Source organism: Mercenaria mercenaria, chromosome 5, assembly GCF_021730395.1.
Source record: "Mercenaria mercenaria strain notata chromosome 5, MADL_Memer_1, whole genome shotgun sequence".
NCBI classification, from domain to species: Eukaryota; Metazoa; Mollusca; class Bivalvia; order Venerida; family Veneridae; genus Mercenaria; species Mercenaria mercenaria.
In genome coordinates, this window is record NC_069365.1 from 64,019,717 (window position 1) to 64,032,935 (window position 13,219).

Here is a 13,219-nt window from a genome sequence, read left to right on the forward strand (position 1 = left end):
AAAAATTCCAAATCAAGAAAAAAGATGACCGCGTCGGGAATCGAACCCCGGACCCCCGTGGCAATAACTTTAGACATTCTCCCGTCGTCGTAACCAATAGCGCTATAGCTGAAGTAGTGAATAATGACTTCGAAATACATGTATAGATATTTATAATCGAGACAGTTTATACCTGGAGTAAATAGTAAAAAACAGCAAATTCTCATGTGTTTCCGTAACATAAAGTTTGTCAGTAATTAAGTTTTAGGACCTTCTTAAGAAATATAGCATTTATTTCAAGATATCTAAAAAAAATATATTTTTTGTTGTTGTCGAACGATCTGGAGGCATGCAGCTTTAAAGTTTGGACGCGTCCTAGTGCCAAGTTTGAAATATTTTTATCCCATAATTAGGAGTTACTATAAGTCCTAATTACGAAATAGTAGAATTAGGACTTATCAACTTCTAATTATGAGATAAAAATATTAAAATATCATCATTTTTAGCTCACCTGTCACGTAGTGACAGGGTGAGCTTTTGTGATCACCCTTCGTCCGTCGTCCGTCTGTCCACAATTTCCTTGTGAACACGATAGAGACCACATTTTGTATTTGATTTATATCAGACTTACAAACAACTTGTATGGGCATGATATCTCGGATCCTTTCAAAAACTGGCCAGATCCAATCATGGGTCCCACAGTTATGGCCCTTAAAGTGCCAAAATTTGCCATTTTTTGCCTTGTGAACACGATAGAGACCATATTTTGCTATCAACTTTAATAAAACTTGCACACAACTTTTACTGGCATAATATCTCGGTTCCTTTTGAAAACTGGCCAGATCCCATCATGGGTTCCAGAGTTATGGCCCCTTAAAGGGCCAAAATATGCTATTTTTGGCTTGTGAACACGATAGAGACAACATTTTGCAATCAACTATAATCAAACTTGCGCACAACTTTTATTGGCATAATATCTCGGTTCCTTTCGAAAACTGGCCAGATCCCATCATGGGTTTCAGAGTTATGGCCCCTTAAAGGACCAAAATTTGCTATTTTGGCTTCTGCAGCCTTATAGAGACTTCATTTACGGTTTGATTTGATACAAACTTGCAAAATATCTTCTACAACAATAAACCTTGGATTCTATGATGAATCTGTCAGATCCAGTCATAGGTTCTGGAGTTACGGCCCCTGATTGACCCTTGAAAGAGCCAAAACTTGTTAATTGGGGGCAGTGCCCCCAGATTCAACAAACCGTCTGTCAATGTCCTTGTCGAGCTTATGACCAACCTGACAACACAAAGAAAACAAGTTCCAAAGTATTTACCAAACATAACTTCAATTTTGACGTTTTGCAATTATATTTTTTATCCAAATGGGATTAAACAACATTTTATATTAACAACAGTATCTGAAGAAAACCAAAATGTATTGTAAATATAAATAATAGATCTACTTAAACGTAAGAATAATAAAGACGCTCGATTTGATCACGTGATCGATTCTGAAACCGACACTTGTTTTGATCATGTGACCTATCCTTAAACCTAATTGATACGCTTTAAGATTTTGCCACTGGTATAGAGAAGTTATTAAATGTGACAATGAAAAAATGATATTGTAAATAAAAGAAATATAAGACAGTTATTGAAATGCTTACATAAAGGAATTAGGAGCTTGAAACTGCATAAAATTTTTATTATTTCAAAAGATAGCATTTTTAGGAAAATAAGAAAAATGTGTAAAGAACTTATCCCTAACTGCTAGAGATTTCCAGCGAGCAATAAGATCGGCTGAGTCTTGACCTGTGTCTACGTCACGCTGCGTGTATTTAGAGTGTACTACTGCAGACGAAAAACAAAACGCTTCAAACTTTCACTATCGATAAATAATAGATATAGCTCGAATGCTAGTGCATTTTTGATAAGATATCAACGCATTTGTATGCAAAATTATATAAAAAAACCCCGATTTTCAACAAAATTACCATTAAAATTCATACAGCGCGATCGTAAATAGCTATTTTGTTTTATAAGTAAATATATTTAAACCGCCGTGACCATTAAATTCAAACTTTTTGGCTGGTAATGCAAAAAAAAACAGGATGGAAAAATACTGACAAATGAAATAATGGCATCAATTTAAAAGCATGGAGTAAAACGCTCTAGACAGTCAACATACTTGCACATAAATTTTATCTATACATATGCGATAAGCGTGTAGTCAATAAATAAACTAGCTGTGTACGGACATATATCGGGCATAAATAAATTGTTTTTATAAAGTTTTATAGTGCGTTTTATTTGACCTGGCGGGGAGGAGTTAATCTCTGGCTTATGCAAATATTAATCTAAAACAATGAGGAAAATAGGTAGAGCTACGATTGTTTCAGTGTAAGGTAGATGGCCGGTAAATAAGAAATAAGGTTGCCGAATATTCATAGGCGTAGGAGCGAGTTTACCTTTGGGAGAGGGGTGGGGTGGGGGGCAAACCTTTTCGACGGTGGTTGGGGGCGGCAAGGGATCCCCGGTGCATTCATGACAAAGCCATGTCCAGGGGCCAATAGGGCCCCGTCAAGCCTTTGTGTTTTAGCAATCATTGAGTTATTCTTATGATACTCATATGACTAGGCGCTGAACTGTCTGCAGTTGCAGGGGATAACTTAATCGGTCAAAATATGTATTGTTCTAATCAAGTGTGCCATTTTTTTTACATTCTTCTGTTGAAGCCATGGACATACAATCAAATTGCGCTGCATTTGTCTAATTGTGGAAATATTGTTTCTCTTCAATGGACAATGAAAAACGTAAATACATAACGTTTATATGCTTTAACAGGCTAAATATATATACATCACTCATTGCAGACGCTCAAACCGGAGATTGCGCTAAATATTATATTCTTTTTATAAAATGTAATCAAATCAGGGGCGTAGCTGGCTTTTTATAAGTTGCAGGCCCGGCAGATCTAGAGCCGAAGGCGCAAGTTTGGTAGGGGAGTATCATGGGGTATCCTCCCCTAAGAGACCACATTTTGCAATCAACTTTAATCAAACTAGCACACAACTTGCAAAATATCTTCAACAAGAATAAACCTTGGACTCCATGATGAATCTGTCAGATCCAATCATAGGTTCCGGAGTTACGGCCCCAGATTGAACACGAGAGAAGTGACATTTTATATTTTATTTTTCACCACACTTACACACAACTTAAGTCACAATAAGATCTTGGTTCCTTTCGAAAACCGGCTAGATTCTAGAGTTACTGCCCTTTCAATTTTCTATTTTGGCCCTTTCAGCCATATAGAGGCTTCATTTATGCTTTGATTTGATACAAACTCGCACAGAATGATTATCTTGATGATCTCTAGGCCTGGATTGAAACATGTAGGGTCAAAAATTAGGTCTACTGGTCAAATCAAAGAATAAGCTTGTTTACACTTTAGAGGCCACGCTTTTTGGTCCAATCTTAATGAAAATTGGTCAGAATATTTGTCTCCATGAAATCACTAGGTAAAATATGTTTACACTGTTATTGTATGTTACTCAGGTGAGCGACTTAGGGCCATCTCAGCCCTCTTGTTCTAACCTTTGATCAGTTTTATTTTTTGTACTATATCAAAGTAAATGCACCTACTATTCTTGTAAATGCTTATTAAATGTAATAATGTGTATAATCTACATTTTTAAAAGCGTTTATAAAATGTACAGATACGGCTTTTAGATACAGTCAGGTATAATTCTGTTAAGAATGACTACACATGTTTAATGGTTTTATATGGTGTGTATAAATTATAAATGTGGATGAGACTTTAATAAATTATAAATCCGCTTCCATATTAAAGCGATAGCTCTCTTGTGTAAAAGGTATATAATTTAGACGGTTTGCCATAGAAAAATGTGTAACTAGCAGAAGTGGTAACTTATACTCGAGGAGCTTATTGGGGATGGGGACACGTGACTATTAAATGGAAAGACGATTGGCGACTTTGACGCCGTGTTTCATTGGCTGAGCTAAGTCAAGTTTGAACTACATAAAATATGCCGCAAACAAAGATCAGATACCTTCTCCGAGCTCCCCGGTACGTGCACGTCGTGGAGAGGGCACATATGGCGCGAACTAGGTCGTGTATATTGTCTTTATATTGTCAACCTAGTAAGCGTCACATGACTAAAACCGGGGAGTGTGGCCGTAAAAGGGGAACAACTATAACGTGTTCCGAGCGGTATATTATTTGAAAGGTTGCTTTATACAGCTTTACATATAAATGTATATATGAATTTTTCTTATGGCTTCCTGCCTATTGATTCTGTACAAATGATTCGTAAATGATTAGGTGTTTCAAAATAATCAGCTTAAATTATCTGTTATGTCATATAAAAAAAACACAAAACTATATCAACGGTAGCTTGAGTTTTTATAACATAAGCTTTCAGCTTATTTTAACACTATGATCATAAAGAAAAATCTGATGTATCTACCTTTAACTGCAACCCGATACTTTCCTATAGTCCAACAACTATCCCAATAGCTATGACGCGAGGCGTCAGTTAGACTAACGAGATATGTAACTGGTAGGGATATATAACAAAGTTCCAGCTATTTGTAGATACAATGTCTTCAGCCTTATAATACTTATATCTATTTCAACACAACTGCTACCTGGTTTTTAACACTAATATGTTACCATATCTCTGAAAGCTAGATTTCTAGAGATGATTGAGGTTTATTAATGCTCAGTCAACTTCAAAGTCCCAGTATCATCCAGTGGTCTGACTGTCGAAATTCTGCAACGATCTGATCAAAATATGGCGAATCTCTGTATTTATGGCAGCTGAGCGGATCATTCATGCATGACTTAAATTTCATTGGCTGATCAATTATTTCTGATTCTATTGAACGCTCAGAACATACCTAAAACATCAATCAGGCGCCCAGTGACTAAACGTACATGAAACGTTTTTCATAGCGATACTTTCAAAAATGGTTTACATGGATCAAAATTACATCTCCATTTTGATTGATTTAGATAAATGGCATACATACTTTAGGTGTAAGAAGACGATTATCAGCTATCAAAGATAACGTTAATTTGTTTACTACTGACGTATAAATGGCGTTTGTAAAACAAAGGGGAGTAACTCACACTATTCTGATTCTACCGTTACACTACCCACGCCTCTGTTTACATGCGTCTCGCATGTTCTATCATAAAATAATCAATAAAAAAAGAAAAACAACTACTTTACTTCTCTGTAAGTATATCACAATACGTTATATATGCAAAATTTTGTTCAAGATACTTTTCTTGATGTATTACCTATACACAACTTGGATATATCAAATATTGTTTTATTTATATAATGTTTTATAGTGTTATGCTGGAGCATTTCATATCATCATATGTTCTCTACATTTATTTTTATGAAATGTTTAACTTCAGCTCTTTTCCTTCTATTACGTACTCAATATCCTCTGCTCTATTCATAGTATCTGGTGTCATAAATTCTTTCAACTGAATTGTCATATTACCAATGCTTAAACCTTCTTTCACAACAGATTTTGATGAGATAACGGTATTTCCATCGTTAACTATTTCCAGAGATCTATTAAAAGTCTCATTGTCAAAATGAATGCCTATCTGAAATGTCTTTGTTTCTGTATCATCCTGACTTGTCTCATCGTCTACCTGCTCTTCTTTAGCTTCGTCCTGATCTATCTTGTTCGTAATTTTACTATCAAGATGCGTTTTCTTTACAGGGTCTTTTCCTTTTGGCGCACATAACATTGGATTTGTAGGTTTCCTGAACATACGCCCTGTTCTCATGTCATTTACATTCCTCTTATCAGTGTTATTTGTGTTATCACTATTGTCAAGGTCGTCTGATTCAGATTCCTTGTTTTCTCTGTCATCATTAGTTTTGTCATGATTTTCATCGTTTTGTGGATTACTACATTTATCATCCAATGTATTATTGTTCTCATCTGAATCTTCATTATTTCCACTATGATGCAACTCTTCATCATCTGTCTGTTCTTCAATATGTATATCTGAATCTATATCCCACTCACTCTCTTCTCCACTATCAGTCTCTTTGGATGTTTCTAAGACAACAACGGTTTCTAGGGGTGTCTTATCCCCAGTTTCACTTACTGTTTCTTTAACACTCTTCTGTTTCCTATTTACTTCGACAGATTTCTGAAGGGCATGCATTCTTCTACAGTGCAGTCGAACGTAAGCTGCCTTTTTGTTCCCACAAACACGACATAGCACACTTTTATCATTCTCGGACTCTTCTTTCCGCTTCATGGTCTTTGTTTTTGCCATACTGTAAATAGAAGAAACATAGTCTTGTAAGTATCTATGTTTTCTTATTTCTCTTCCAAATCTGTTTGTAACTATTTCTTACTCTGGCGCAGCTTCAGTTTCTGAATCATCCGAATGATCTGAAATGAAAGCATTATCATCATTCAAAATTAATGTGTTACCTTCTACATCTGTGTCTTCGAACATAAGTGTCTGTGATTTAGTCTTTCGCAATCTATTTACATGAATCATTTGAGGCGATTCAGGCCTACCACAGTTAACTTTGTACAAAACATCAGAAAATTTTTCAATTATTTCATAAAGACCTTTCCAAAATGACGTGAATTTCGAAGAATATCCTACCTTTTTGACTGGAAAATAAACATAAATATTGTCATCAGGTTTAAAGTTTTCAGAAGAAACTTTTCTATCATGATATCTTTTCTGTCTACGTATCGAGTTTCCAGTATATTCTCTAACAACTGAGTGAGCTTCTTCTAATTTTTCTTGTAGTTCCCGTACCCATTGTGATTGCAGAGTTTTCTTTATACTATTGGACATTTCAAAAGCAATGTCTAATGGTGCAGAAGTTTCTCTACCAAGCATAAGTAAGTTGGGAGTCATTCCTGTAGTTTCATGTTCGGCTGATCTATATGCCATCATAACATATTGAAGATATTCATCCCAGTCGCGATGGTGTTCTTTTACAAACATGCTAAGCATTGTTGTAACTGTTTTATTAAATCTTTCAACCATTCCGTTTGACTGCGGGTGGTAAGGTGTTGTCCTTGTTTTATGAATTTGTAATAAGTCACACATTTCCATAAAAAGTTTACTTTCAAACTGTTTGCCTTGATCTGAATGAATAATGTCCGGTATGCCAAATCTACTTATAACTTATTCGACTACTATTTTAGCAACTGTTCCTGCCTCCATATTAGGCATTGCAAAACTTTCTGTCCACTTCGTAAAGTAATCTGCAATGACAACTATGTACTTATTTCTTTTTTCTGTTTGAGGTAATTCTCCTAAAATGTCAATAGCTATCCTTTCCATTGGGTATCCTGATCTTACAATTTGCATAGGTGCCTTCTTTGTTTGTAATGGCCCTTTCCTTTTCATACAAGGTTCACAACCGGATACATAATTTCTCACATCATTTTGCAAACCTGGCCAATAATATCTTTGTCTTATTTTGCCTAGTGTTTTCTTTATTCCCAGATGTCCTGAGGCTTTTATGTCATGAGAATATTTGAGGACTTGACGCCTAAATTTAATTGGTACTATTGCTTGCCAATTACCTATATCTGTATCAAGTATAACCCACTTTCTTACCAGCAATCCGTCATGGATTTCAAGTCTTTTCCATTGACTCCACAGTGATTTAGGTAATACTTTCACTACCTAACTCTTTAAAATCTAGTCCTGTATCATTTTCAAAAGTTTTACTTTTTGCACATCACTGTCATTTTCCCGAGCTTCTGCCAATGACTTTGATTCCTCTGATTCATTTTCTGTTACTGGATGTAACTGTGAAATGTAAGGTCTGTTTCTTTCTTTTTCGGGATGACCTCTTTTCCCGCATTGTCTGCACGGAATTCTACTGACAGCATCTGCATTTTTTGAAGCCTTCCAGGTCTGTGTTTAATAGTCATATTGTATGATGATAGAATTTCTAACCATCTAGCTATTTGTCCTTCTGGATTTTAAAATTTCATAAGCCATTTCAAAGAGGAATGGTCTGTTCTTACTGTAAAAGTTTAACCATATAAATAATGTCTAAAGTATTTGACAAAATGAACTAAGGCCAACAGTTCTTTGCGTGTAACAGATAAATAATAGATAAAGTTCGGCTGGCATACGCAACCACTCGTTTATGACCATTGATTTCTTGTGAAAGTATTCCTGAGATGGCAAAGTCACTTGCATCACAATCAAGAATAAACGGTTTTGAAAAGTCAGGGTGTGCTAAAATTGGAGCATTAGTAAGCTTTTCTTTTAATGTTGAAAATGCTTTTGAACATGCATCTGTCCATTGAAATTGTTTATTCTTTTCTGTAAGTACATGTAAAGGCTTGGCTATCTCAGAAAATCTAAATATGAATTTTCTATAATAACTACAAAGACCTAAAAAGGATCGTATTTCTCGGACATTTTTAGGTTCAGGCCAATTTTTGATACATTCAGTTTTCTTCGGGTCGGTCGTTACGCCTTCTCCGGAAAACTGTGTCAAGATTTTTTATCATATCTTCGAAAGATTTGCCTGTGACAATTATGTCATCTAAGTAAATTAAGCAAATTTGCCAATGTAGCCCTGCTAGTACAGTTTCTATTAAACGTTCGAAAGTTGCAGGAGCATTACATAGACCGAAAGGCATGACCTGAAACTCGAATAAACCGTTCCTAGTTCCGAAAGCAGTTTTTGGTCTATCTTCTGGTTCAACTTCAACTTGCCAGTAACCTGCGTTAAGATCAAGACAAGAAAACCATGTAAAACCTGCTAACTGATCAAGGGACTCGTCAATTCTTGATAACGGATAATGCGTCTTTCATCGTTGCCTCGTTGACCTTTCCGTAATCTATACAAAATCTGTGTTTACCGTCCTTCTTTTTAACCATAACAACGCCGCTTGACCATGGGCTAGAAGATGGTTGTATTATACCTTTGTCTAACATATATTTTACTTGTATTGAAACTTCGTCTGACATGTGCTGTGGTAACCTTCGTAATGGCTGTTTAATAGGTTTGGCATCACCTGTCGGAATTTGATGGCGTATGATGCCTGTCCTACCTATATCATTATCTGATTCTGAAAATATGTGAGCATATTTCTTCAGATGCTTTGCTACCTCATGCATTTGTGTTTTATCCATATCCTCAGTAGTACGTTCGTAAAGGTCTTGTATGTGAGAAGAAATATGAAAAGATTCTTTACTTTTGTTTTTACCTGACTTAACGTTCTCAACAGGACTTAATGTGGATATATTTGTGTCAGGATATATGACTTGTTTCTCAACTAAGGGGTTCAAAACTCTTATAGGTACTCTTTTTTTTGCATTGACTGAAGCCTTTGCTATAAAACCTTTATTATTAGACACAAAATTTTCATTTGGTCTCGTAACATATAGGTCTTTATCAGTTATAGGATCTATGATTTTCCCTGAATGATAACTTCAGACCTTGCCGGAATTTCAACCTTTTCAGCAACAACTACTCCATAGCAACCGATAGTTCCTGAACAATTTAACTTTATAATTGTTCCATTTACTGATATCTCGTTGTTGACTATGTCTGCAACAATATTTCGGGCTTTCATAAAATCTAACCCTAGAATAGCATCTCCTTCTTTTTTAGGTACTACTACAGGCATTGATGAAGTTTCCCCATGAATTTCAATATTTACCTTTGTTTTTCCCTTGATTTCTAACGGTGACCCAGAGGCAGTTACTATGTCTTTTTTCAAAATTTTCTAAATCAACCGTACAAAAAATATTGTCTAGAAAACTGGACGATATTACAGAAAGGGTAGCTCCCGTATCAATTAAACAGTTGGCTTTGAAGCCATTATTTTTGCTTCAACATATAACCCAGAGCCTACGTTACTTGAAGATTTAACATTGTGCTTTTTCAAAAACTTTAAATTTGTTTTAGATTTATTACCAGGATTTGGGCAGTTATATTTCCAATGTCCACTTTGCCCACATTCATGATAAATTACACCTTGTCTTGTAGTATCTTTCTTAGATCTGTCATTCATGCGATTTTTGAATGTTCTTGAATAAGTTTTATCACTCTGATATGAGCGTGTATCATCTCGTTTTCCGTGCAAAGTTATTTTGTGAAGTATTTGAACGTTGTAGCATCGATAGAGTTTTCTTAATTTTTTCAAAGGATTTCTTTTAAGACTGTAACTCGTAATCGTGCTTCTTTGAACTGCTATGTTCATCAGCATTTACTGTCCTCATGTAGCCTTGTGATTCGCTTGTTTTCCGCTCAGCTCGGTTAAATGCCTCAAGCTAAACAGCGTGCCTTACTGCATCATCTAAGCTAGTTGGGCGAGCCTGTTTAATTCTGAGTCTCATATCTGAGCTTACTAGAGAATCTATGAATTGTTCTTTGGCTAAAGTTTCCCTTACATCCGACGGCGCTGACGGATATGCTAAATTTGTCAATCTCCTTATGTCCTGTCCCATTTCTGATAAAGACTCTGTAGCTTTTTGCCTACGTTCCCGTAATTGAGCTCTATATAACTCTGTTTGATTGGGTGGCGAAAATCTCTCCTGTAGGGCGGATACCAGCTCCTCATAATTTGATGTTTTGTTTGTCAAGTTGCCACAAATGCCTTGTGCTTGGCCTCTAAGCGAAACTGATAAATAAAGTCCCTTTTCTTTTTCTGTCCATTTATTTATCTCTGAACATGCCTGAAAATGTGCTTTATAATATATCCAAGAGTTAGCCCCATCATATGTAGCTGGCTTCATCATCACAGTTCTTTTCGATGTTGAGCCATATTCACCATTTATTTTTTCTGTCTGGCATTGATTTTCTGTAGTTACATTTCCCGTTGTAGTCGTTCTTTGCGCAGATGGCTGCTTAGGCTTTCGATCTCGAAATGTAACGAATTTGTCTCGGGGACTCATATTTGTATTGAAGATTGATGGTGATGCATATTTAATATTTCTATCTTCTGGTGTTTTGAATATCTCTGTCTTAACATCTTTCAAAGCTGTATTTAATACAGGTGTTGGAGGGAGAATCCTACGTCGTCTCTCATCAAGTAGTGTTGCCAATTTTCTCTTCATAATTTTAGGTGTTGAGGATAGAGGTGCTTGATTTTCCTCACAGACTTTCAAGTCTGGAGGTTGGTGTTGCAATGACATCTGCATAGAATCAATCTGTCTTTCTAACAATGATATTTCGTTCTGCAACTTAAGAGCTTCATTCTGTCGCTGCAATTCTCTAAATTGCTCATGCAACAATGATAGCTCATCCTTTCAGCCATTGCATATCTCAATATAGAGTCGTGAGTCGAAGATAATGGTGATTTTATCTATCTTATCCCACCGCTGCCACCAATTTTGTAACGTTCCCGAGCGGTATATTATTTGAAAGGTTGCTTTATACAGCTTTACATATAAATGTATATATGAATTTTTCTTATGGCTTCCTGCCTATTGATTCTGTACAAATGATTCGTAAATGATTAGGTGTTTCAAAAATAATCAGCTTAAACTATCTGTTATATCATATAAAACAAACACAAAACTATATCAACGGTAGCTTGAGTTTTCTTATAACTTAAGCTTTCAGCTTATTTTAACACTTTGATCATAAAGAAAAATCTGATGTATCTACCTTTAACTGCAACCCGATACTTTCCTATAGTCCAACAACTATCCCAATAGCTACGACGCGAGGCGTCAGTTAGACTAATGAGATATGTTACTGGTAAGGATATATAACAAAGTTCCAGCTATTTGTAGATACAATGTCTTCAGCCTTATAATACTTATATCTATTTCAACACAACTGCGACCTGGTTTGTTAACACTAATATGTTACCATATCTCTGAAAGCTAGCTTTCTAGAGATGATGGAGGTTTATTAACGCCCAGTCAACTTCAAAGTCCCAGTATCTTCCAATGGTCTGACTGTCGAAATTCTGCAACGATCTGATCAAAATATGGCGAATCTCTGTATTTATGGCAGCTGAGCGGATCATTCATGCATGACTTAAATTTCATTGGCTGATCAATTATTTCTGATTCTATTGAACGCTCCCTACCTAAAACATCAATCAAGCGCCCAGTAACTAAACGTACATGAAACGTATTTCATAGCGATACTTTCAACAAATGATTTACATGGATCAAAATTACATCTCTAAGGTAAAAGTTTAATCACAGTTTGATTGATTTAGATAAATGGCATACTTACTTTAGGTGTAAGAAGACGATTATCAGCTATCAAAGATAACGTTAATTTGTTTACTACTGACCTATAAATGGCGTTTGTAAAACAAAGGGGAGTAACTCACACTATTCTGATTCTACCGTTACACAACAATCAACCGGAATGCATCCTGTCGCTGTGTACAACGTAGATGTCGTCGATCGTGCATGTGCTGAGCCACGCCACGCCCTGAGGACTTGATAAGTTGGACACCTGACTTCTACACTTGGATATCGATGTCGAGAGCATTGTTTTTAACCTGCTTTTATTTTGATTTTAACCAAGTTCACCGGTTTGGAATCACCGTTTTGGCTGGTGCGCTCTTGCGGCTCTTGACGGGTACCCGGGTATAGGAACAGGCAGCAGACCGATGCACCAAGGATGACACCGGACTGGAAAACTCTTCAGGAACACGATAGGGGCCATAACGCATGCCAGTTTTGGTCGACTTCTCGGAAATTGTCTTAAATTATGGTCTGCTTTTGTGACGACAACAACGCGAAGGCTTCCAGATGTTGGGTGCTGAAGTCGGCGGAGGATATGGACGACCGAGAGGGCTACCACAGATCATAGCGGCGGGATGCAGACCGGATGACCAGACGTTTTATGTAGTAACAAAAGATGACACGTGAATTGTAGATGAGATGACAACAACGTAGATCAACATAACAACGCAGACACACCATAACAGATGTTACAACACATTTATAAGCAGGCGTAACATAAAGTAGATTCAACATAACAACGTTGATTCAACTAACGGGAGTGAAGAAAAGATGATGTTACGAAAGGAGGGGGGAAATAATTGTAGTTCCAGTCGCCCATATGGTATCAACCGGTGGCGACGTTAAACAAACTCAACACATACATAAGATAAGAGACGCCGACGCGTATGAAGCGGCGTTCTTTTAACAAAAATGAGCGCCAAAGTGAAAACGCTTCACGTTCACATTAGCACTTTGGTCTCAAAGCACA

General features: G+C 36.4%; 2 protein-coding genes across 2 annotated transcripts; both read right to left on the bottom strand.

Annotated features, from left to right (window-relative positions):
- Window positions 1–5,009: 5,009 nt before the first annotated feature.
- On the bottom strand, window positions 5,010–12,305 carry LOC123559082 (variant-silencing SET domain-containing protein-like). Its single transcript, XM_053544886.1, has 2 exons — window positions 12,230–12,305; window positions 5,010–6,313 (listed from the first exon to the last, which is right to left on the bottom strand). The coding sequence occupies exon 2, from the start codon at window positions 6,310–6,312 to the stop codon at window positions 5,407–5,409; it is 906 nt and encodes a 301-aa protein (XP_053400861.1). The 5' UTR covers window position 6,313; window positions 12,230–12,305; the 3' UTR covers window positions 5,010–5,406.
- Window positions 6,391–7,047, bottom strand: LOC128557349 (uncharacterized). The gene has a single exon (XM_053544648.1). It carries the CDS (start codon window positions 7,045–7,047, stop codon window positions 6,391–6,393), a length of 657 nt encoding a protein of 218 aa, XP_053400623.1.
- Window positions 12,306–13,219: the final 914 nt, after the last annotated feature.